Genomic DNA, 27,112 nt, shown 5'->3' on the forward strand with positions numbered 1-27,112 from the left:
AATTCGGTATTTACCGATTCGGAATTTTACCGATTCGGTAATTTACCGAATCCTGAAATTTGCCTCCTACATCTGAAATAGCTAAATACCGGCCGTTAAGACCGGTATTTAGCTACCTACATGAGGCCCCAAGTGCTGTAGAAGCTCGACACCCTACAACTGTGCAACCCCTTCACATTTTGGTAGGTCGGGGGTTCCCTATAGCGTAAAGTGATGCTGAATTCTACATTTTAAAAGTGGATTTTTACAACTTTGTGAAAAAGAAAGCAGTGTGCTTAGCCTGATCCCCTTCATGTCCCTGCTTCTCTCCCTAAGACATCCTTTGAGATGAGCTGAAGCCTGCTTAGCAACACCAACTCAAAACTGATCCATGCTTGGCGTTCATGTCTGGTTAGAAATCGAACTCCTTGTAAATAAGCTAGACTAGCGGTTATTAAACTTGAGTCTGTGGCTCACGGTGTCTGCTAATGTTTAGAAAATTAAGTAATATTTACAAATCAATAAAGTATATAGACATGAAAAAAGAAAGTGCAAAACTGAAGAAATTTGAAACGGGAGGCTGAAAAAGCACGTGGCTTATTTACAAGCCCATGTGGTGCTGCTACGTCACTTCTTCCCATATTAAAAGTGACGCGCGTGTGGTGCAAGGGCTTGTAAATAAGCTCCTAAATCGCTAGCTTTGGCATTTTTTTGTCGGAACAATACAAGAAAGGCAAACAGAATCGATGGGCAGATTTGACTAAGGACTTGCATAGTCCTCGCATGGTGCACGGCATCGCAAAGCAACATAGTTTCTTAATGAGATTAACAAAGCAAATTAACAAATGGGGTCATTTGTGCTGCCTTGCATGGCTTTGTAAATAAGTATAACACGATGCATTCCCATGCAGCCCCCCTTGGAATTTGATGCAATCCCAGATTTACTAAATACTGTAAACCTGGGGTTGCACCAGCATGGTGTGCCTACCACAGAGAGGGGAAGCGAAATATCTTTATTTCTCCTCGTTTCTTCCTCATTTAATGTGCGATGCATTCTGCATCATGAATAGAAAGAGGAAATTGCCTCTTAGGATCGTTTGTGTGCAGGAGCATATCCCTTCCTGCACAAAAACAATTCTGCCTGTAACACAAGCAGCTTTACAACAAGGGTGCCTGCGTTGGTGCTAGGCAGCACACTGCACCAGCATTAACAGAGAGCAGAAGTACGCCATATCGTAGTAGATATAGCGCATTCCTGCTCTATCCCTTTCACAGAAAGCAAGCAGCAAGTTGCCTTCCTGCTTTACGTTAAATATTAGTAAATCAGCCCCCGAGTATAGATGAATACAGAAATAAGGGAGCATGCACTAGGAGCAAAAATTGCAAAGTGATATGCTACTTCTAGCAAATCACTTCACCTTTTAAAAACAAAAAAGAACAAAAGCTCCAACCTTCCCAATAAAATTAAAAAATCTAGGTTTTTAGGTTTTTTGTTTGTGAATTAAATTAAATATTTCATATTTGTACATTTGTTTAACGTATACTTGTTTCTGTATTTTTGTGTATTTCTTGGAGGTCCAAATTGTAGAAATTGCTAAGACTGGGGACCACAGCTTCCAGTAGTGATTCATGGAGGATCCACAGAAGCCAAAAGCTTTAGAACCACTGACCTACATTGAGACAAACATGAAACATGTAACAGAGAGCCAGATAGTATCACAAAGTCAGAGCAGGTTTACATACCTTTGGATAAGGCACTCTGAAAATGCAGCTTTGAAGGCCCAGAGGGTTACACACTTTTGTTACCATAATAGAACCAGGGTGTGACAAGCATCCTTGGAACTTTGCCATATCTTCTTGATGTTTTCTGCAGCACATAACTGAACTCACTTCTTTAATCCAATTAGAAACACCTCTTCGATACTTCCCTTGGAATGAAGATCCGTAACTGTTGAGTCTTGGACCTGTGAGAAGGTCTTCTTATATCCATTCGAGTGACATTATTCAGACCCCCCCCAGGATATTGTGGCATTGATGTGCACGTTTTGTGGCACAACAATAGAATTTTTGTGGCATTATTGCAGCACTTTAGTTTACTTGTACTCATTCCTTTATAGCCTTAAATCAACGGATATTGTTTAGCAGAGTATTCCACTTTGAAATAGTCATGTTTAAAGTGTCTGAGTGTGATTGTTTGCTATACAAGAAGGAGGAATCTTGTGGAACTCAGTTAGGTCAACAAATAAATCAGGATTACACAAATTCCCAAAACAAATGTCCAACTCAACACAAAGCACAAATGTGAGGTGACAAAGAAGCCACTGGCTTCCAACAGTTAAAAATGTGGTCTGCAGCGGTCATTAAGAAAGCCAAATTGGCAGCGGTATGCAACATGTGATTTATTCAGTATATCGGTAGCATGCCAGACCTTGGCAGTTGTGTAACTTTGAACGATAAGGTGTTTTGGGTCGTGCATTGAACTGAATGGACAGTTTACATTTTTATTGAGACAGTCACTGTTTGTCCCAAACCCAGGCCGTGCCCTCCAGAATGAGGATTCCTTCATCCTCCGCTGTGCAGTGTGACGTGCAGGAGTCTTCCAATCTGAAGCCACCATGCCAGTGCGACACTTGGGAGGTCTGTCATACAGTGTCCTCCAGAGTCTAATATGCCACCCACACCCCAATTTTCTGCCACCAGGATATCTGTTCCCATTCTTGATGTGTTATCCTGTGTAATACCCAGTAACTCGCACCCCCTGTCACTGGGTCCTCAACCTAAGACCAAAGCTCTTTTACCACCATCCCAAAGTAAACCTTAAAAATGCAGACTGACTCATCATTTTGAAAAGGGAACCCAATGCTCCTTATGGGTTATACCTCCTTCGACATCAGCGAGGGCAAGGGTTACATTAGCAAGCCAATCTGTTAAAAGCACATGCCACCCTTTGGCGTACCTCTGCAACAAATCAAAATATAGTCTATTTTTATAAATTTCTCAAGATGCACCATTTTAAAGAACACTACATCTTGTTGCAGTAACAGTCAAATTTCACTCATAGAAACTAGGTACTCCCTCCGATCCCACACTGTGGCTTTGCCCTGTACAGCGCACGCTGGCTTTGGACTAGGTTTGGGCTTCATGAATAACACATACTTTCACCTGTCAAAACTGTGCACTTATGTATGCTATTTTTAAAGCATGGAGTTAGCTGCGCAGCAAGAAAGTGCTGTGTAAAAGCAGGAGTTAACAAAAAGAAAAGAAGTACAAATTATGGTCAGATCAAAGATAAAGGACCATGGGAATACAGTGCATGGAAGGAGATCATTTTATAGTAAGGGCTTTTGAGAACTCGAGGAGTGGTACAATAGAGGTGGGCTACATTAACTCAGGTAAGGAAGGCAGGATTATCTCATCAAGCGAAGTGCTGTGGTCACTCAAGCAGTCAGGCGCGAGCGAACTGTGCCTGAACTAAACCACGTGTCAATGGTGTTGGATGCTTAAACGGACTGGTGATAGCAAACTTGGGGAGATATGTACAAGGAAGTGGAGGAGAGAGGTGTTAGCTTTCCTGGCTTAACGCCTCTCTCCTTCACTGCTGAAACGCAAGGCTGCACCATATTTACAAGAATGTGGTGCAGCCTTGCGTTTCCCCCTGCAATGGTGCTAAGTTTAGTAACTTAGCGCCAACGCAGGCACCCTTGCAACATGGTGCAAGGGTGTCTGCGTGCAGGGGAGGATTGTTTATGTGTAGGAATGTATCCCTTCCTGCACATAAACAATCCTAGAAATGCTATTCTATCACTTTCATGTGTGCTGCTTCATGCAGCACACATAAAAGTAACAAAATTGCATTTTTGTTTTTATAGTTTGTTTATGTACAGGAAGGGACACCTTCCTGTACATAAACAAACAGTGGCAGCACACATGGAAAAAGCAAAAACTAAGAGAAATAATGCATTTCTCCTCGTTTCGCCATGTTAAGACCAGTTTTTACCTGGTCTTAATTTTGGCACTACCTCCTATGTATGCCATCCATTGTACATAGGGGGCAGCGTCAAAATGAATGGGTGTTGTGGTGGAACGCCCAAGGCAACACCCACTTCCCATCCCTTTCACGCTAACCATAGCATGAAAGGGGGCCTTATGTACAAGGCAGCGTTAAGCCATGTTAAATGCCTATGGGTGATGTTGTGGTGGCAATAGGGGCTTGCACGTATGCCTTCTGGTGTATCTGGACATTCAGGGGCATATTTACAATAAAGTGGCGAAGCATTTCATTAAGCCAAGAAGGCTAACGACATGCTTAGTCACTTTAGTAACGCAGGGCTGCGCCATATTTACTAGAATATGGTGCAGCCCTGCGTTTCCAACTGCGCTGGCGCTAACTTGAGCTGACTAGCGCCATCACAGGCACCCTTGCACCATAGTGCAAGGGTGCCTGTGTTGAGGAGAAGATTGTTTATGTGCAGGAAGATCCCCCTTCCTGCACATAAACAATCTTTAAATGCTATTTTGTAACTTCTGTGTGCTGCTTAATGCGGTACAGGCACATAAACAATCATAGGCAATTTGCAGTTTCTCTGTGTGCTGCACAAGGCAGCACACATGGAAACAGCAAAAACGAGGAGAAATAAAGCATTTCACCTCGTTTTACCTGTTTAAGACCTAGTTTTCCCTGGTCTTAATTTTGGCGCTGGCCTTGTTAATAGGGGTCAGCGTCAAAATCTATGGGTGGTGCGGTGGAACACCCACCACAACACCCATTGTCCTCCCCTTTCACGCTAAACACAACATGAAAGAGTGCCTTATTTACAAGGCAGCGTAATGCCACGTTAAATGGCTTAACGCTGCCTTGTAAATAAGATGAGGCCCCTATCGCCATCATAACGTCACTGAAAGAAATGTTGTGTTGGTGATAGGGGCTTGGAAATATGCCCCTTAGTGTTTAAAGGTGAGAGTGAAGACCTTTTCAGGACAGACGAGTTTTTAAAGGACTACATTTACCCTCCTTAATTCCAAGAGAGGTCCAACGTCAGAAAAGGCATGTGCTTGATTATGCGGTAATTTCAGGATCTGCATCTGGATTTGCAGTATCTGCCATTCATTGCAAAAACTCACAGTCCTATTCGAGCACTGAACATTAATGATATCTGTACCTAATGCCACTAAAAGCTTTTTTTTAGACTTTCAGCGCCTTAAGGCGAGTTGGTTCTGAGCGCGCTCCTCTCGTTCCTTGAGTGACTCTCTCCGAGTACTATGTACTATGGCAGTAAATACAGTACATGCACGCTGGTAAACAGGCCAAGAGTGGTGGCATGGCTGACAGTTGTTAACTTGCAAAGGTGGATTGGGGAGCGCGGATCCAGTCTTGGTTTTGGGGGGAGTAAATGCTTACCGTTTCCGTTTTTCGCAACAAGTTCGTTTAATTACGTGCCCATAGCGGGATTTCATAAATATTGTGGGAATTTTGTGAATTGCGATATCTTAGAGGGTCTGATTATTGTATGTCCTGAGTGGACAACTGTATCTTGCTTGTTTTGAGCTGCTACGATCTCATCTTCATTGTGTGTGAAAGATTTTGTTGCGTCAATGAATTTGAGAGCGAAAAACTATCTTAAATATCTAATATGCAATTCATATTTCCTACCTTGTCCCAGATGCCCTTAAGTCAGGGACTGTGGCACACCCATCTCCTTGCCCAACTTCCTGTGAACAATTGGATGTGCATAAAGCACCTTAAGATGGACATCGTAGATATTCTATAAAGGATTGTTGGGGAGTGCAAACACCATGAGTGCCTCAGTGCAAGCCATCTCTGTACGTTGTTCTACACCCATGGAACATTCAAAGGTTGTCACCGCAGTAACTAACACAATCCTTTATGACCCTCATGTGATCTGCCATGTTGACTGATATCTTTCAACAGCTTCTGGGCAAAATGATAACACCTTGGGGCATATTATCAACATAATTCGATAAATATCGCAGAGCGCGCTTAGCGCGTTTTATTCTATCGCCGGCTATCGCTGGATTTCCTCGCCGAGTTAGCATGTTATTATCAACGCTTATCTCAAAGGTGATAGGAAATCCAGCGATAGCAGCAAAAAGCGGGAATAGCGCGGGAAATGCTGCAATATATTTTGGGCGATAATGGAAACCTTGCTAATACGCCCCTGTGGTCTCAGCCTTGCAATCCACCTCCCATTACTAAGATGGCTAAGTCAACTTTAAGTGTGGATCGTTTATAAAGGGAGAGCACTCCGGTAAGTGTAATACAACATTTTTGCAAAGCTCTGAGGGAATCTAGAACAGCGGTGCTGCAGTTATGTAGAAGTTTGTCCTCTCCTACTGCGCTAAAGTACAAATACTGACAGGGTGAGAGCCTGTATGTAACTGTGCACTGTTCACAAAGTGTCTAGTCTGACACTATAACATTTTTAGAAATCATGTTGTACTTTTAATTTCCAAAGATACAACCATCAGATTATCTGAAACATTTTGCGTTGAGTGCGAGACAACAAAAATGTGTATACGACTTGTTTCATTAAACAATTCAGATAGTATTTACATAAAGAAAACAGTATCATACAAAGATAATGTATAATGAATTGACAATCACATGATCCAAACATGTAATAATACATCAATAATTCATAATAACAGAAGTGTCAATGCCCAATGCATTTCGGAACCAGCCGGTTCCTTCGTCAGGGGCCAATCTGAAAAATATGAAGATAAACCATGTTCTAATGAATAAAATGTATAGAGGCTCAATCTCTTCTGATCTGAAGGTGTACTAACATAATTCTGTGAGTTACCTGTTTAAATGTTCAGTATGATTTTCTCTGGAAAAAACAACAACAATATGCTAATGTAAGCAACAGCTAAAACAGAGAAATGTTCGTGGATGAGGGCGGTGAGTAACTGAGAGACTCACGCTTACCTGAAGTAATGGAAGCTCGTGTCTCTGAAAAAATAGAATACCGGGCTGTATTGAGCAAGAGTTTAGAACGTAAACTGAAAATGTATGGCTTACGAGAACTCATGTAGAGAGAGGTGAATAGAATGGGAATCTTACCTCAAAAAGGAGGTGCGTGCGATGCTGGGGAGAAAAATAAGCAGAACGAGGAGTCAGAGTGAATTACGGTGGGAATAAACATTAGTATTCGACTGCGGCGAAAAAACGTGAGGGGACCCTTACCTGAAAGAATGACCGAAGGAGAGAGAAACAGACAAGCTCCACACAGAGTAGGCGAGTAAGAGATAGCGTACCGTGGAAACTATTTCTAGTGTGAGAAAACCGGAAGGAAACCGGAAATACTGAACAGGAACAAAGGACTCAAAGATCGCCGTAAACAATAAGCGAACTGAAGATAGGCGCCATCTTAGAAAGGTGATACATGAGCGTACAGAAGGATCTGGGAATGTGTGAAGCTTGAGAAATAAAGATTGAAAATGATAGGAAGCAAACCAAAGAAGCGGGAAAACGGTATGAACGTTATGTAGGGCAATGCAAACGAAGAGAGAACACTGTGGGTAATATAACCATAAGCCCAAAAGGCTGAGTTGTGGATAAAGGAGGCTAAGAGAGAGAAACGAATGACGGAGTAAGAGAGAAGAGATAGACCAAGTGGAGGGACTCAAAGGAGATATTATATCAATAAGGTCCAAATGAACAGCATCTGAGAACGGTGAGAATCAACATGAACATATGGGTGTGTGGGTGCAATCAGGAAAGTAATGAAAAGTAGACAGGATGAAATGGTGTAAGAGGGACAATAAGTACTAATAATGAAGATCTTAGGAAAGAACACTAGAGTGCTGGTGCTCTGTGTGTGTGTAGCCCAATTAATCAATCCAGTGGTGCTGAAGTGCATAGTGTTTCATAGATGCTTAGAGAAGCCACTTGGGGCTTGTGTGCAGTGAAACGCTAAGTGGAATTAAATAAAGCATTACATGTCAAGCCTGTCATTGAGACCTCTTGGCATCATAGTGTCCAGAAGTTTGATCCAATAAACCTCCCTCTGCAGAAGTTTAAGATGAGTGTTCACTCCATTTTGTGGCGCAACATGTTCGATGATTTGAAATCTAAGTTGGGATATGGAGTGACTTGCTTCTTGCCAATGGGTCGCCAGAGGTGAGTTTTTATTCTTGGTCCTAATCGCCTACTCTGTGTGGAGCTTGTCTGTTTCTCTCTCCTTCGGTCATTCTTTCAGGTAAGGGTCCCCTCACGTTTTTTCGCTGCAGTCGAATACTAATGTTTATTCCCACCGTAATTCACTCTGACTCCTCGTTCTGCTTATTTTTCTCCCCAGCATCGCACGCACCTCCTTTTTGAGGTAAGATTCCCATTCTGTTCACCTCTCTCTACATGAGTTCTCGTAAGCCATACATTTTCAGTTTACGTTCTAAACTCTTGCTCAATACAGCCCGGTATTCTATTTTTTCAGAGACACGAGCTTCCATTACTTCAGGTAAGCGTGAGTCTCTCAGTTACTCACCGCCCTCATCCACGAACATTTCTCTGTTTTAGCTGTTGCTTACATTAGCATATTGTTGTTGTTTTTTCCAGAGAAAATCATACTGAACATTTAAACAGGTAACTCACAGAAATATGTTAGTACACCTTCAGATCAGAAGAGATTGAGCCTCTATACATTTTATTCATTAGAACATGGTTTATCTTCATATTTTTCAGATTGGCCCCTGACGAAGGAACCGGCTGGTTCCGAAATGCATTGGGCATTGACACTTCTGTTATTATGAATTATTGATGTATTATTACATGTTTGGATCATGTGATTGTCAATTCATTATACATTATCTTTGTATGATACTGTTTTCTTTATGTAAATACTATCTGAATTGTTTAATGAAACAAGTCGTATACACATTTTTGTTGTCTCGCACTCAACGCGAAATGTTTCAGATAATCTGATGGTTGTATCTTTGCAAATTAAAAGTACAACATGATTTCTAAAAATGTTATAGTGTAAGACTAGACACTTTGTGAACAGTGCACAGTTACATACAGGCTCTCACCCTGTCAGTATTTGTAAGTCAACTTTAAAGCAGGAGTTAAATTCCTGCGATGAAGGGGGCTCAGCACGATTATTAACATCGCTTTGCGGGTCTGCTGCCGGCTTGATAATACCACGAAGCCGTGTTAGCGGGTTCCCCATGCTGTTTTACCCAGGAACGCCTACTTTGCATGTCATGAGCAATGGCATGCCGGGCAATAAAAAAAACGGCAAAAAGCGCTAACAAGGGTTAGCGTGAGCTTGTTTATAGTGCGATAGAAATCTCGCTCCTTCTTTGGCTTTTAAAGCCGAAAAAGCGGTGATATGGCCCTTGATAATATGCCCCCATATCTTGTTCTATCATGATGTGGCTGTTGACAGTGCTGGGCCCTCCTGCAAATGATGTTCCTTCTGAGGCCACACATTTCCCCCATGGAACTTCTGCTGGTCATAAAAAGTTAGGTAATGGGGACAGACCACGCAGAACATTGGTTCTTCAGTATTTGTATGTCCTAGAAAGATTTGGTTTTGGAGGAATTTCTAGAAGTATATATCTTTCTGGCACAGAAACAGGTTTTAGAACATTTGGTGCACCAGACCCTGCTTGACTTTAATCATCGTTGTCTAAGCGTTTTTTGGCACTAATGGGTCTTTTGTTTGTACTGGCAGATATTTCCTGTGTTTATGCGCTACAAGGCCATTTGGGGTCGACTCGAAGTTGAAGGTTTCCCCAATTTCAGAGCCAAATGCTTTTAAAGCGTTGCATGGTTTTTAAAAAAACCTTCTATATTTTGCATTATGAAGGACAGAGGCTTTGCGTGTTCTTTCCCTGTTTTGCAAATTACACATTCCAATTGTTTTTTAAAAAGCTCAATACTGAACTGAAGATGATTGGCCAATGCACTGAAGGGAAAAAAAAACATATATCTAAATAGGACTAGAAGATCATGAAAGTCCTATATGTCACTGTGAGCGACCAGTAAAGACAAAATACAATATAAAAATCAGGGGGGGGGGGGGAAAGAAAACTGACAAGATGGGGTCAGGGTAAGCTCGATATAAGCTTGCTTTACTATAAAAGGTGTTATGGTTTAATGAATAGACAAAAGTAGGATAAAATCTCATACTAAGTGGAAGTGATTCACACAGAGGAAGAGAGGCTGCAAAAAGCCATTGGGATAATTTCACAAGACAAAATGTTGGCCCATTCAGGCAGAGCTGCCCCTTGCTCCCTGTCACTCTTAAATCCCTTTGATGTACAGGTAGAACATTTGAGTATGGAGATGTTTCTGGTAGATCAGGTAACATCGCTTGAAATTAATCCTTTGGCGAACTAAAAAGAAGTGGATGGAAAAGAGAGTGGGCATGATGTGACCAGATTTATTGGTTTCAGAACAAAAAAGGGTCTGCAGAATGGAACCGAGCCTATGCTGGGGAATAGCGGGAGGCAAGGAAGGGATAGCATTGCCCATGTCAAGAATAAGGACTTTGACAGCAGTGCATAACTCTGAATTGGATTCATCTTTCTTACCAAATGCAGTAACATAGTTGAAAGGTACAGGGTGAGACTGGCTTGCTGAATTTATATTTGAAAGCTTATTGAAGAATCAAGAGTAAATTATGAATGAAGCCGAAAGATATATCCTGCAAGAGAATGTGAGACAGTGATATTCAAAGTGGCCAAGGATGAAAGCCACGGAAACATCAGAGAAACTGAAAAAAAAAAAATTAAATAAAAAAGAAACTTCTTTTTAGAGGGGTTAGGCATCAGGACGTTAGAAGACTTCAGTCTTCATGTAGACTTTGGCGGATAGGATACTCTCTCAAAATGTAGCAAATATTCCGTCTCCCATAATACAAGTGTAGGGTACAATGCAGTTGCAGGGGGTCAGTGAGATTAACTTCTTCAGCCAACTAGGAATCCTTCACTCTCGCAGTTCTTCGGGTTGTCTTTTTGTGCAGACCTTTGACAAACTCTTGTGTCACCTTTGGATCAAACCACTAGAAGGCAGTATAATCTGAGGCATATTCATCTTAAGTGGATTCATGCTGTGGAAGTAAGTGGACCTTTGAAGTCCTTCAGGAGTCTTGAACTCCTTGAACAGTCATAAAGAGTACAACTAGGAGGACTTCAGTGGTCAAGGCTTGCACTCGAGGCACTTAAATGTGCACAATAGGCACCAAGAATGATAGTTTAGCGTGAACACAGAAATATGAGCAAAATATGTTAAGTACACATCCTGCAATTTCTTTAGTTAGCATGGTCACACTTTATGTAGCTAAGGACTAAATCTTCAAAATCTCTGCGTACTTTGAGTAAACAAATCTGAAAAATTCACCAGCTTCACCATAAAAGACTTCCCTCCCCCTTTGTAACTTTTTACTCATGAAAATTGATATGTCCAAATCTCTCTTCATAATCTTTAAATCCATTTAGAATGAATGCAACAAATAATTTCACGTACAATCCTGCCATCTTCTTGCTGTTAAAAATTAGAGTTTTATTAACAGGGTGGCCGGAACTCACAGTTTCACTCCATGAAATTCCACTGACTTACTGAGATTCAGCGGAACTCTGCCAACAAGCAGAAAATATGCAGCTCGCTCTGCAATTTAGCGCTGGCACTACGAGCAGCGCTGAAAATCAGTGCAAACAGCACAATGCGTTGAGCAAGAGCAAGCGGCCAGTCAGGTTGATTTTGCTGCTGCTCAAGTAGAAAATCTACCATAGTGGCAGCAAATCTACTCATACGGCAGCCCTCAGACTGGGAACGTTTATGAATGCTGGTGACCACCCACCAAATCTCGCATGAGCTTGTCAGCTCGCATATACTGGAGCCTCCTGGGAGAAACATTGCACCACACGGTAATTGGCGGAATTCGGCCAGAAGTCTGCAGTAAAGGATAACGCAAAGTGGCCAAAATTCCTGCAATTCCATGGACGGAACAAAATATTTTGCCCACCCTTAGTAATTGAGTTGTCCAGTCTAGTAAGTACTGCAGTTGGATTGCTTTGACAAATGTGAAAGGACCGCATGCGCTTCCAGTATTTTGGCTCAAGCCAAGGGTGCATGTCTGCGGGCCGTCTACTTTAGTTACTTGCCTATATACTTCCAGTGTCTACCATTATCCTGTGTCTGATTTACAGATTGATGTTAATGGAAAATCCTCCAATTTCTGCACGAAGTGCAAAATCCAGAGGAACAATTTTCGGTTGACTTTCCTCTACAACTTGCATTTCCTCCAGAAATAAGAGAATTTTCTGTTGCCAGTGCACTCAAAATTAATATGCCCTAGATATTTTCCTCTAAGCTGTAGCATTTTTCTCTTGTTTTGTTGGCACAGCCAATGTGGCATTGTGTCCCTATAATGGAGCATTTACAATTGCACATGAAAAACTTCAGAGGATGATATGGCAGAGTGGTAAGTGAGGCCTGTAAGACTATTGCTAGGGATTCTGCAGCTTATATAGACTATGAAACACACAAACACAGGAGGGTACAGGGTTGAATTGTTGTCTGTCTGTTGAGCGACAGCGAGGATCCGCATTTTCTTGAAATGCAGCATGCGTCCATTTGCTTAATTATTATTCTTTGCCATTACCTTATCGCATTTGCTGGGCGGTTACACCACAGTTTAAAATGTATTATTTGCATGTAAAACACCTTCTTGATATTATGGGGCATAGTCACAAAGAAATGGTGCAGCGCTGCTCGCAATTTAGCAGTGCTGTGCTGCGTCATTTTAGATACGCAGGGATGCATCGTATTCCCAACGTATCCCTGTGTTTACCCTTGCATCAGCACTAAAAAAGCTGCCTAACGCTGACAAAGACACTATTGTGCCATGGTGCAAGGGTGCCTCCATTGGCACCCAGCTGCACCGATGCAGGGGGGTCTGCGTTGAAGGGATGATTTCCTGCAACTCAGACGCCCTTGCACCATGGTGCAAGGATGTCTGTGTTGCAGGGACGATTGTTTCTGAGCAGGAAGAGACACCTTCCTGCACATAAACAATCTTTAAATGTAATTTGCTCCTTCTATTTGTGCTGCAAAATGCTGCACACAGAAAAAGAGCTAAAAAGTGGAGAAATAAAATTATTTCTCCTCGTTGCACCACTCTAATGGCTGCTTTTCAAGGGCGTTAGTTTTTGGCACTGCCTCTGGCTTACACATCCTTGTAAATCTGGAGCATCGTCAAAAAACAATGGGTGTTGCGGTGGAACGCCCACAGCAACACCGATTGCCCGCCCCTTTACCTGCATGAAAGGATATGATATTTACAAAACAGTCTTAAACCACTAAAATATGGTGCAGGGCATTGCACCAACAGAGCGTTGTAATAAGTGACACTCCAGTGGTGCAATCCCCTTGTAAATATGCCCCTATGTTTGAAGCACAGGTCATTGTAGTTTATTTCCAAACCAGTGGCACAACAGACAATACATTGCAAATGATTACCTATTATTTTTTTAATGTACAACTGTTACCCCTTTAGTCCTTCAGTGTCCTGACTAAATCTCAGCTGGACAATTTATGAGTTGCAAGTTAAAGGTCCAGCTTTTCAAGACTGGGAGGAGGGTTCCACAAATCAAATACTGTAGAAAGGTCGTTAAAGGCTGGCTGGCTTCCTGAGAATGGTGCTCCCACTATTTTGACCCGCCTTGCTTCTATTTAGGAGACACAATACTGAATTGAAATATTTGACAGTTGTCAATCATTTGGTAAAACAGAGTTTTCAGCCAACCCCTTTAGGTTTCAAGTTGTGTAACCAAAGTAAATAGATATCTTGGGATTTGGCACTACCAATTTTCTGTTCATTTCCAAGTAACTTTCTTTGTGCTCAATGGGGGGAAGCTTCTGCTCCTAGCAACAAGTGTCAACTGTTTGTGAGAACCAGAATAATGTTAGACTCTGATTGTCACATTAATAGGTGTGCTTAGAACCTACATATGGGCTGTTTGGGTCTATTAATGCAGGTTTGATCCACTACTCTACCCCGCCCAATCCAGATCCACATGATTTTGGTATTCACAACACTGTTGACTTATATTGATACATAAGGTTGACAGTGTGTTAAGAGTTTCCCCACCAGCAGCCTTTTCTTGAAGATGATACCTCCATAAACAGGCTGGCAGTGGGGAAACAAAGGGATCCCTACAGGGCACCCTGTTTCTGCTGTGCACGGGGATGCATGCAGTGGAGGGCACATGTTGTGCACCCTCTGTGCATGCACCCCTGTTTCTGAATGGCATGGACTGCATAGTCCATGCCATGTAGGAACAGCCTTTGACGCTCCCATTCCAGCGCCTTTCTTAAAGGCACCGCCATGGGACTGCCTTGCCATCTGCCTGCCAGACCACGAGAAAACTTGTAAACGGGCGGGCAGCTGTGGCGGTGTTGGAGCGGGATGGTGGCGTGGCAGCCCGCTCTTACACTGCCAAAGTCGTAATCAGGACCTTAGTCATGAGTCATATTTCCCTTCTGAATGATGCCATTTTCAGTTACTGAACACACGATTTCTAAGTATAGGAAAAGTGGTACATGTTGGTTCTTACATTCATAAACAGATATAGTCACAGAGTTTTCTGTGTATATATCTACTTCTCTGAGTGGCGGGTTAGTGTTGCAGGGCAGGAATGTCCTAGATGTTTGTGGACACCCAGAAACCTACACGGTCCTGGGTATTCACAAAACATTTTCTGACCCCATCTCGTCTAGAAAATAATTAGAGATTTACACCTATGAAAGGCCAATTAAATCTTTTTCCAGGATTGGAATCTAAAGGGCATAATTGACAAAATTGTTGAGGATGGAGAGGAAGAGGTGTCTCTATTGGGAAACATAGTTTGTGTGTGTGTGATTCTTTTTGGTTAAGCACACCATCACAGCCCATGTGTTTTCCTGCTCTCTGTCTAGCGTGATGCTTCCCCAATATATGTGTTCCATGTTGCCATCTCCCTTGTGTGCTTCTCCCTTACCCCCGGCATTGCTGTGACCCACATTTACTCCTTCTCCAGCCCACTTTGCTCTTGTGTGCTTCTCTCCCTCACTCCTGATTTTCTCTCTATCATGTGCTTCTCCTAATGTCTCTGTGATGCTCTCAGCCTCAAGTGCTGCTTTCCTGGCCACCCCACCCACTTCTCGGTTGCCCCCAACCCAGTCAGTTAATAATTTTTATTTTGCATTTTCATGTTAGAAGAATTTGTACTGTTTAAGTTACCGAACTAAACGGCATCTGGTGTCTGGGTTCGGTACATAAAAAATCATAGCAAATGACACTCATGTCATTCTGCTGGACTACGCATGCGTCATGACGAATGCACACATATACGTCATCACACATGCACTCATCAGCAGAATGACCTGACTACGAGTAGCAGTCGCATCATTACATCTTTTTTCTTGATCCTTCACAGCATGGGGAAAAAGCTTTTTGCTTGTTCCCGGACACTGTAAGTCATCGCCAAAAGGAACTGGCAAAACCGATAGGTCCCAAAGGCGCAAGCTATTGACTTTGCCAACGCTTGTTAAATCAATAGAAATGATCCCTGCCTGATTCCCTGTCAGGTACCACAAAGTTCTAACAGAGGGATCTGTTGAGATTTTGGAAGCGGAATCCAATGGGCCACACATTTACAATGGTGTCTGTGACATAGCATCTTGAAAGATGTAATAATGGGCACAAATTAGCACTGATAATTGCATTGTCTCCTGTTTCAATTATTTAACTTATGTGTTTTCATTTTTTGTTTCAGCTCTCTGTGTTCTAATTGGAGCAGCAATTTATGCAGCCAAGCACGATGATTTCCATGCCAATATGAATTACTCAGGGGGCCTTAAAGAAGGGACCTATGGATACTCCTTCATTTTAGCCTGGGTTGCATTTGCTTTTACCCTAGTCAGCAGCATCATGTACTTAATACTGAGGAAACGTAAATAAACAGCAGCAGCTATTTCTAGAACTACTGGACACAACCAAAAATGCCAATAACCATTTTGTATATAATCATTTTTATGTGGTTTTGTAGTCAAGGCATTGTTTTTTTTAAAAGAGGAAACGTACTGTGTTCTTGCCATCGATTGTCAAGGTGACGAGAATATTTACTACAAGCATACTAGGAACAAGTATGAAAAAGCCCAACCTTCCTATAATGTTTTACAACTTGAAATAGATTTATTTGATAGTATTTTTTTTTAGAATTAGATTCTAACAACCCCCGATTGTTGGATACATGTGAAACATGAATGATAGCTAGCCCAGTTGTAACGTAGGGAATTATTTGTGTATGTTTACAGCACCAACTCCCCCACCCAGATGTGTGAAAGCCATAACTAGAAATGTGTATCTTGCTTTTCATGTTATAATAGCGTGTGGTCAAGATCATCCGACTCCTTTTGCTATAAAACATGTTTAGAAAACAGTAAAAATGTTCTTTTTGTACAAGTGTGTGTTCGTTTTTTTAATAGTTCATCCTTTAGGGAGTTCTAATATGTTCTACAGGCCAATTATTACTTTTGTTAATATTACAAATAAATTACTGAATAGTTTTGTGACTAAGTAAGAGTGAATTACTTACATCTGACTATCCTCTTGTAAAGGGGGTCTTGTAAATAAGGCCCCCTTTCACGCTATGCTTAGCGTGTGCGTTGGTGCTACACTGCTAAGTGTTGTAAATATGGTGCAGCCATGCGTTTCAGAAGTGGCGGAGTGAGGCTGGTAAGGCTGGGTTCCACTGCAAATATTTTAACAAGGAACCCCAGGTCGATGTCTCTTTTTACCTGCTGAGAAGGGCAAACGGGAGAAACAACTCATTCTAAACCGTTCCAGTTTTCAATAATAACCAGAGCTCAAACATCAGACTCCAACTTCAGTTTAGGGGATTTATTACAAAGCCAAAAACAAACTGGATATACAAGCACCTCAAAACGAGGTTGTAAAAATACATAGGAACTAATACAAAACCAAATCTACGGATCAACCAACTCCGGTAGATCATGAAAAGAATAAACAACGCCAAGAATAAGACACAAGCAAGAACTGCTCCAAAGTCAGATTTCATCTGCAATTAAAAAGAAAAACATTAGACTATCCCTACACTATCTCTAAAGTGACATCCCTACTTAGCATTTACCAGACAAAATCAATTAAAAGGTGTCGGCGTGTGAAGACTTCCTAAGAAGCATATTCACAATGTAAGTCAGACGACTAAAGCTACAGAGTTCGTTCTAAGATACTCTTCCCAGATCAATCCTCTAACCCCTTCTCCTAACTCATCCTGTCTCCTTCTGCCTCTCTAACACTCCTTCTTCGTCTGACTCTCCTCCTTCGGAGCTCTCTCCCTAATACAAAATGCAAAAGTGAAAAACACGCCCACAGATCAGCTCCTGCTAACGGACACCACTCCTAGGTAGTTTTCCACCGTCTTCTCATGTACATTCCGTTGACCTTGGTTCCCAGGCCTCCTCAGTGAGAAAGAACACCGGCTCCCAATTATCGATTGCATGTTTACAAAGTATCCCTTCTCCTCCATGCCTAACTCCTAAAACAAAAGGCTTTAGTTCTAACTAACAAAGGCAGCTTCTTCCAGCTGCAACTGAAACGTGAGAATCAAACATCTCTGCATGCGCATGAAATTCGCTGACTACGTCTAGACATGAGAGCTTACCAGGGAAATTACATTTCCAGGCCTACACGATTCAGCTAACATAAGAACAAAACGAACAGGCCTTTCATAGTAAACGTGAACATTCATTTAAGCCTTTACACATCAGGGTTTACACACATTAATAATGCTTTTGCTGCAAGCATCTAATAACATTACGCTTCAAGCTTATCTCATTATTTCTTTGTGCAATCTTCATCATGGTGCATATTTAAATCAAATTGCATTTCACTACACATGAGCTTTTCATTAGGCAACAGCGTCATTCTAAGGTTACAATTTCAAATATAAACAGCATTCCATTTCTCTTGGCATAACACGAAATACATCACAATCATTTCACCTACACAGTTGTTATTACATCACAATCCAAATAACCATTATTAATAGAATACAAGAATATATACGGATGCGGACTATCTGTGATTATGATGCACCCCTACAAATTTTAGAGCACCATCACGCTCTATCAGTTCCCCCCTCTGATGACTAGTGTCATCACAACAAATCACACTCCCTGGAGAAAGAACCGACCTAAACAGGACTCGTAGCCATCCTTTACTGTCAGAACTTCTCTAGGCTCTTAATATTTTCATAATGACTGTCCTGCAGTCTTTCCATCCATCACTCTTGCTCTTTAAGGGATCTCGCTACTCTATTTGCTCTATGCCACTTATAGAGTCTCACTAACCCCCACAACAAATTCACACAAACCATCACTATAAGGAAAGGTTTCAAAATGTATCCAAGAATTCCCTTCCCTAGGGAAACAAACCAGCTCCCTACCTTAACAAATCCTTTCCCCACCTTGTCCCAAATTCCTTACATGGCCTAATTATGCACCTCATGATGTATCTCAGTAATGTTGCTTATATACCTCTTCATATCTTTACTATTGTCAGGTATAGAAGTGCAACACTGTTGGACTTTCAACATTTTACAGATTCCGCCCTCTTTTGCCAGTAAAACATCCAAAGCAAGACGGTTCTGTATCACCATAGCCCTTATTGACACAATTTTCCATCTACAAGTAGCGACGACTGAGCTGTATTAGTTGATAACTTGTCCACAATGCTTGACAACTTTCTAATCTTAACATCATTTAATGCTACTCCCAGACTTGGTGTTAGTGCTCCAAAAACATTTCCTACTATTTCTCCTGCACTTACACCTCGCTTACTTCTAGGTTGTAATCCACCTTCCAAATGGTCCAAATCTTCCACATGACAAATCTTGGGAAAAACCACTGCCACATAGCACGTACCATACCAATTCAATGGTAATCTCACATAGGCATTCTTCCCACATACAAAGTACACATTTGGCACCACTTGTATCGCATCTTGCAAACATTTCTTTGCTGAGGCCTCAAAAGTGAAAGTATGAACGCATACACTCTCTCCCACAAAGACCTTATCATAGTAAGTTTGTACTTGTCTCACACACAACTTCCCTCTTTGCTCAAAATCTAATGCAATTGGACCACTACTCCCTTTTGCCTTGTAAGTTAAATTCTCCTTGGTCCATTCAACTTTACCTCCCTTATTATAACTATTTCCTACTAATTGTTTATGTCTATCTTCTACTTGATCTATAAACTTCTTTTCTATATCGGTTAATGAGCATGTTAATGTTAAATTATGTCGATGTGCATAAGCTGTATCTAAAGTTACAGTAGGTATGTAGTACTTTCCTACTCTATCCTCCTGCTTGTAATAATCATACTTATTCAAATGCTTATAAGCTGGAACTTCTTAAAGCACTACATCATAGTTAGAAAAATAGTATTCATAATGACCCTTGTAATAAAACATACTGAGCAATAAACTACAAGTAATACCATATGTCAAAGGAAGATGATGGTATCGGATACCTTCCTCCACAGACACAGGCAACTACATACACACATCTCTCACATCCATCATGTTCACATACTCATATAGCAGCTTTGCATAGGCATTAACCGTATAATCACCTCTAGACAAATCTACATGCAACATACGACTAGTTTGATCTAGCATAGCCTTTTCAGCTCCTACGATACCCTCTTTTGTGCTAGAACTGATAGGTGTGGACGTCCCTTGTACTCCCACTTCCCGAACTTCTGCATCATGTGAAAGGATTAAAGATACAACAACTACTATTAATATTGCTCCTACAATAAATGTACCTATTACACACTTTGACCTACGGTTCGAATTTTCAGACTCCATCTTTAACTTGTCGATCCAGCTCAACGAGAGGATACATAAAAGTCTCTTTTTCTCCTCAGATTGCTGTTCAAACAGTTCAAACACAGTTCCTTGAAATCCTAGAAATTCGTTTCACAGTTCAGTTCCTCTAGATTTATTTACACTGTCCAAAAGATTTCCCTAGCCATCTTTCTTCTTCTGCAGGAAAAACCCTAAATGTATACTTCTTCCACTCTGACCTAGGTTATCCTCTTTTGAGACATTTATTTACAGTTCATAGTTCATTCACAGTCTCTTACAAGCTCAGAACCAATTTTGATTAACACACGCTGCAATATTTCATGACAAACAGCTGTGATCTCTTGGGCTGGTGGCTGATACCCAAAAGTCGGAAAATACATTTCCTGAAGGATCAGAATCCGCACCTTGCTCAATACTGGAGGTCTCGGGACAGTGATTGTCAGCACCCCCCTCTACTTCCAATCCAGGAACTATCAATCCCACATCGATTTTCAACTTGGGTGTTCTGCTGATCACCTGTGAAGACCTCAGTCTTCCGTTCCCCACCACTCCTGGCATCTGTTACCAGATAAGTCCACTCCGGGGCAGCACACTTCTGACAAGGCACTCGTACTCTCTTGACCTTCTTGGACCCTCCTGAGATTGCTCTACTTCACTCAGCTCTGATTCAGAAGTCTCTGACACAGGAGCAAGATCTCTCTCACGAGCTATTCTCAGATTTAGCCTTCTTTGTCTCCCAGGCCACGATTCCTCTGCAGCATCAGCTTTTCTTCTCTGCCCCCGACCACTTTGCACACCAGTCACTTCAGCTGAGTCTGACTCTATACCATTCGCAACATTACCTTCTCCCTCAGAGTCAATACCTGGGTCTTGTGTAGCGTAACCCACTTCAGCTTGATCTGGTGAACCAGCTTCGTCAGCAACCCCCACAGCTTGGCTTACCCTCTCGAGTGGCCCCGCTGCCACAGCTGGTTTTTCTTTTATGAGAGGAGCTGTTTCTTCCAGGGGTCCTGTAACTCTGCGAGTATGGGAGGCATGTATCCAGTTTGGCAAACCTCTGTACTTCACTGCTGTATTTGTCACCAGAATCACTTGGTAAGGACCTCTCCAACGGGCATCAAGGCAACTTTTCCTCAAGTGCTTGTGGACTAACACCCAATCGCCCGGAGATAGGTCATGACATAGATCTCTCGAGGTCGGGGCAGTTGCAGCTTCCACCTGGTGAGACACAGAATGGACCACATCAGCCAGTGCTTTGCAATATTCAAGGATCAAATCATCTGCGATGTTTATCAAAGCTGTAGATGGCACTGCTGGTAACCTCATAGCCCTCCCCATTAGGATTTCATGGGGTGAAAGACCAGTCCTCCTATCAGGGGTACTACGAAGACTCATCCACAATAGTGGCAATGCATCCGGCCACTACGTAGAAGAGCAGACCTTGCCATCCTCATTTTCAATGTCCCATTAATCTGCTCCACCATACCAGAAGCCTCCGGTCAAAAGCTACAATGTAGTCTCTGGTCAACATTTAAAGCAGCACAAAGCAATTTCATGACTTCACTGTGAAAATGTGTTCCTCTATCCGACTACAATGAGGTTGGCAAACAAAACCTCGGGATAAATACCCTAAGTAACAGCTTTGCTACTGTAAGGCTATCACAACTTCTTGTTGGATAAGCTTCCACCCATCGTGAGAAAACACACACCACAACCAAAACATACCTCAAACCATTGCACCCGGGTATCTCAATAAAGTCAAGCTGTATCCTATTGAAAGGCCCTACAGACTTCCCAATATGACTCAATGCAACCACAGTCTTCTTCCCAGCATTCATTTGCTGACACATAACACACCGATGGCACACTGCTTCAGCAAACGCATGAATCAGTGGATTATACCACGTCTGTCTGAACGCTCACACCATAGCATCCCTTCCAAGGTGCACTGCTCCATGAATCTGTCTCATCATAGGACTTAATAGGTCATCTGGCAACACTGCTCGACCATCACTTGAAATCCAAATCCCTTCGTCTCCTTTCTCACATACTGCTCTGATCCACACAGCTTTTTCCTCTTCTGAAACCTCTCCCTGCAGATGCTTGAGTTCATCCCAGGTGTCTGCCATGGCTAACATCAGGCTGAGCTCAGTTCTTTCTGGGCTCTCTCCTGTATAATCTCCAGTAAAAATGCACCCTTGTTCAGCACAAAACACTGCAACTTCATCTGCATACCTATTTCCAAGAGAGACAAAGTAATTTCCCTTCCCACGAGCTGCACATTTCACCACAGCAATTTCTCCTGGACGCTGTAAAGCATCTAACAGTTGTCTTACATATTCCCCATTCCTAATTGGAGATCCTGATGACGTTAGGAACCCTCTCTGTGACCATAGCTGTTCGAAGTCATGAACCACACTGAATCCATACTGACTGTGGGTGTAGACAGTGACTCGGATTTGATCACCAGTCAAACAGGCGCGAGTCAAAGCAATGATTTCAGCTACCTGTGCCTAGTATACTCCCTGTAAACAAGCAGCTTCCACAACTCCAGAAATGGTACAGACAACAAATGCAGCCTTCAAATGACCTACCTTGTCTCTTAAGCATGAACCATCTACGAATAATATTTCATCAGACTCAGATAGAGGTTTGTCAACAATGTCAGGCCTCGGTTTAGTGCAGAATTCAGCCACATCGAGACAGTCATGGTCCTCACAATCTTCATCATCAACATTTGGCAAAGGCATTACAGTAGCAGGATTCAGGACAGAACATCGTTTCAAAGTCACATTCTCTGAAGCAAGTATAACTTGCTCATAGTGGGTGAGTCTATTGTTTGCCATATGCTGTGTCTTGGTTCTCGTCATCAGGAGCTCTACTGAGTGTGGAACATAAACCGTAAGTGGATGATCCATAACAATTCTTTCACATCTCTCAATGCTGACACCGGTTGCAGCAATGGATTTGAGACATCTGGGCAACGCTGAAGCTACTGTATCTAAACAAGCTAAGGAAGTAGGCAACTGGTCTATGGACTCCTCCATGACTTTGAGTTAGGACTGACAAAGCACAACCTTCTCGCTCATAACAGAACAATGAAAAGGACGTTATAATCTGGCATCCCCAGAGCCGGAGCACGACATAAGCCAGTGTTGTCTGTGCCATAGCGCGTTTTAGGTCTCGCCTGACCCAGCGCATGCGCTGGTCTGGCGAGACTTTTTGAGAGGGCTCCAAAAAGTGCTACCAGGCCAGCCTAGGGCTACAGTGCATGTGCGCTGGCGCACGGGCCACGCTTGAACGCAATTACTTTCACTTTCGCGGCCGCTTTGATGTTTGATCGCGACCGCTTGTTTCTACCTTTTTTAGGTCTCGCCTGAGACAGCGCTTTAGCGCTGCTCTGGCGAGACTTATAGTAAGCGAGTTTTGGAAGTGGAAACAGTGGCTTTTCAGGCCTCCAAATACAGTGCATGTGCCCCGGGCGCGCGCACCATTTGGCAGGCTGAAAAGCACTGCCTGATCACTTTCACGGCTGCTGCTTTGATGTCCTCAGTGAGCCGCGCGGCCGCTGAGGACATCAAAGTGCACCATTTGCCACCCCCTTCTTGCTTGTTATTGTCTAGCTAGGTGTCGTCCTTGTTTCCTTTGATCCCTATCTTTCCCTTTCTCAATCTCACTCTCTCCCTGCCTTTTACAACTGCGGCCCGCACCACTGTGTTTTGTCAAAGTGCCTACTTTAATCAAATCGCATACTGCTTCGGTCAGCGTGTTTTACGTGCCTCCGTTACTACATCGAGTTCTTTTAAAAACAAGGTGACTATAGAAAGCAATAACATGCCGCTTGTGTGGATGTGCGTTGCAATGTATCGTTAAAACTTCGCGTGCTTACACCCAAAAAGTTCCCTCCCATTCGAATGGCAAACAATCCCTTTATGGCCTAGCTTACCGGTATGTTGAAGTTACGCACTCCTCACTCCCAAGCGGCCGCGTTTGTCAATACTCTATCTTGCCTGGCTGTTAAGTGGCGAGTGACGCGTTACGTTCTGGCGTTCTATTCTAAACATAGAAAGAGGGTCGGTGGATGTTTACTGAGAACGGCTCTGTGTCAATAAAGTTTCTAAGTCAACAACGCTCATCAAGATTTCATTTTTAATTTCTCTTGGAAGCATTTTGATGAGAAGTCTGCTGTAGCTTAGGTATGTTGTTACCACCTCTTTAATATTTGCAAGATTAAAACTTTGTTTCCTTTTTTAACAATAAAATACATTTTCGAAAGTCTTGCCTTTTATCTATTGTGTCACTGCTCATCTGACACTGACTTACTGAAACGCATAACCGCCCTACCAGTGCAGAATGAATGTGTCGTTGCTATACAGTTTGCTGTAACTTCAACCCCACCACTGTATTTACCAATGGATTAGCTTGATGTCTCTTTTGTTTTCAGTTCACTTTCTCTGCTTCATGTTCTTTGGAATCCCTGACCATTCCTTGTTTGTGTTCCCTTATCTCTGTTTACATACACTCTCGTGGCCTCTTCGCTCTGCAGATCACAGTTTATCTGTTCCGCTGCCGCCTTGTGCTGCGTCTTGAATCTACTCTTTCACTTGTGGCGCCCACACTCTGGCCTGTTGACCCGTGACTTTCTCCCTCATTGTTTATATGCAAACCATTTTAAGCCGCTTGATGCAGAGCGTGTCAGGGATCTTCAATTATACCAGCAACTAATTGTATTATGAAAGGGAGAAGTCTGAGATTGTTTTGCTTTGGCAAATGGAGTTATTCTCCTTGTTTATTCCAATAGGCAGAAAGCGACTGTACCAGGGGAATTGCTGTGCATACTTTCAAGTGAGTAAATGTGGCCTTGTTTTAAGGGTGTGTGAAATAATCATCATTGGCTTCTATATGATTATGCAAAATTTCGAAAAATTACTAATTTACACAAAATTACATGTAATTACAGGCAGGCGTGCAACACCCATTGGACTCAAAGGGCTTCAGCCGAACCACCCCCCCCCCCACCCCACGTCGTGTGTGGCGCCCGGGATGAGAGAGCTTCCGGGCGCACACACAGCCGCACCCGAGCACTTCACAGGTCTTTAAAAGACCATTTGCATGTTGATGAGGCCTCGCTGTTGTTTCACCCCTTCTAAGAGCCCCCAAAATCAATCCTTTAGAGCCATAGTTAATTTTTGATGCGAGGGGGAAAAAATCACGAGCACCATCCCAAGGCGCTACTCACTCAAACATGCATTAAAATGTTGCTGCTACGGCACCTACTGACACAACGGGCATAATTTCGGGGGCTTTGCTAAACAAGGCATACCCCTAAATTGGCAGATTAGCCCGCTGTAATTGAAAGTTCACTAGGACCTACTTTATTCCGGGAGTGCATAGATAACCGTCGTCGTAATTCTGGGCCACGCTCCTGCCCCGTTACTAAAGAGGGCTGTGCTTCAGTGCGTAGTAACATTTGCAATGCAATAGGTCTCACATTAATCTTGAACGACCTTTGAGAAGCCGAGATATTCTTAGAGTCACTGCACCGCAACTGCAATTAGGTGTGCGTCGTGTGCATTGAAAGCTCATATAGCCCAGTGCTAGCCTATTGCAGCCAAGCTCGTGCCTGAAGCGCGCTGGGAGCAGCGTCTGTAGGCCTCAGAGGCTCAGTGGGCGTCTGCCTTGTTTTTATTTACAGTAGAGAATGTTGTACAAACACTCTTTTAAACAAGCATTTGCAATGCAATAGGTCTCGCATTTATACGAGTTTGAGCTATTGGCATTGTAAATGACAATGCTTTTTATTTAGGTTTGTTTTTTTTAAAACAAATAAAAGGCACTGTCATTTACAATGCTAATAGCTCAAACTCTCGTAAATGCGAGACCTATTGCATTGCAAATGCTTGTTTAGATATTGCTTGCTTTGTGACTGCTTTCACCCCGTCGCTTCACCCCATTTGCTGGCCCCGTGACGGCTTTCACCCACCTCCCTCAGTTGCTTGGCCGATGAGTGCTTTCACCCCGACCACCATCGCAGCAGCTTGCCGATTGTTGCTGTCACCTGCCCGCCCCACATACATTTTGTTTTTTTTGGCAGTTTCATATAGAGCTAACACGACCCAAAGGTATTTGAGGCATGTGTTTTTGTTTGCCTTCTTTCGGAAATTGCTTGCCTCGTAACTGCTTTCACCCGCTCCCTCTCTCTCCTCCCCCCCCAGTCGGTTGTCCCGTGACTGCTCTTACCCAACCCCCTCCGCCGCTGTTATAACGTGGAGGCAGTAATGAAACTGCATAAACCTGGAAAGGATGCACCTGCATCATATGACACGTTGACTTGCACAAATTAACTGTGTAAAGTCTCCCATCCCCTGAGGAATGAAGCCACATCAGTGAATACATTTATCTTGGGGTATCATAATGCGAAGAGCAATGTTTTTTGCTTAGATGGCAGTTTCAAGCTTGTGCGTGTCATGCTCTGTTGTGAACATCCCACAGCTATTTATATTTGTTCTCTTACATTTAAGCGGCGCTCCCGAGGCAGGACCTATATATCAGTGAAGTAAAAACTTTGAGTGTTGCTAATAATAGTGCAATATATTTTTGTGCTATTATTATACTTCTATAATATGATATTAACATTCAGCAAATTCATTTATCTCTAGCAAAATTAGAAAATCCATTGTGGAATCCTTGCCTAGAATATACCACATTTTATTTGCCTGCAAGTCAAGTTAAGTAGTCCAGGTATACATATTCTTTAAAAATTGGTAACTTGAAGTAGCATTGTGGCAAAAAAGGAAACAGGCTGATTTTCCTTTAATATGGTACTATTAATCTTATTTCATGAGTGGAGAAATGTATTTTATCTACACCTTATTATGTAAACATGGCAAAAAAAAGCTCCCTTACCAATTGAAAGCGCTGAAACGGAGCCAATGCTTTTATCCTGTTCTTTTCTTTATCTTGTCTTCAACACTGTAATGTTTCTGTATGATGCTCTCAAATGCTCTAGTTCTGCAGGCTGCAAATGACACCCGCTAGACAACTTCTCCACTTTGCAAAACACATTAAGATTTGTCCCATTCCTTCTCTTTCAGTATTGCCAGGAGTTCACTCCATTCCCTACTGTGGTGGAGCACATGAAATGTTTTTTTAAATTAAAAATAAAAATGTGTAACTATTTTGCCAGTCATATCTAATAAGTAGTAGAAGCTATTCAGTAAAATCAAAAATAT

The 27,112-nt window shown here is 42.4% G+C and overlaps 1 protein-coding gene across 2 annotated transcripts in view; it reads left to right on the top strand.

Annotated features, from left to right (window-relative positions):
* Positions 1 to 16,562, top strand: part of EMP2 (epithelial membrane protein 2) — a 114,752-nt gene extending 98,190 nt beyond the window's left edge. For both annotated transcript variants that reach the window (XM_085628302.1, XM_085628304.1), the window contains one exon: positions 15,760 to 16,562. In XM_085628302.1, the coding sequence (XP_085484428.1) occupies positions 15,760 to 15,944 (185 nt within the window). In that variant the 3' untranslated portion in view covers positions 15,945 to 16,562. The remainder of the gene's footprint in view (positions 1 to 15,759) is intronic.
* The last annotated feature ends 10,550 nt before the right edge of the window (positions 16,563 to 27,112 follow it).

The sequence above is a fragment of the Triturus cristatus genome, chromosome 10 (genome assembly GCF_964204655.1).
Source record: "Triturus cristatus chromosome 10, aTriCri1.1, whole genome shotgun sequence".
NCBI classification, from domain to species: domain Eukaryota; kingdom Metazoa; phylum Chordata; class Amphibia; order Caudata; family Salamandridae; genus Triturus; species Triturus cristatus.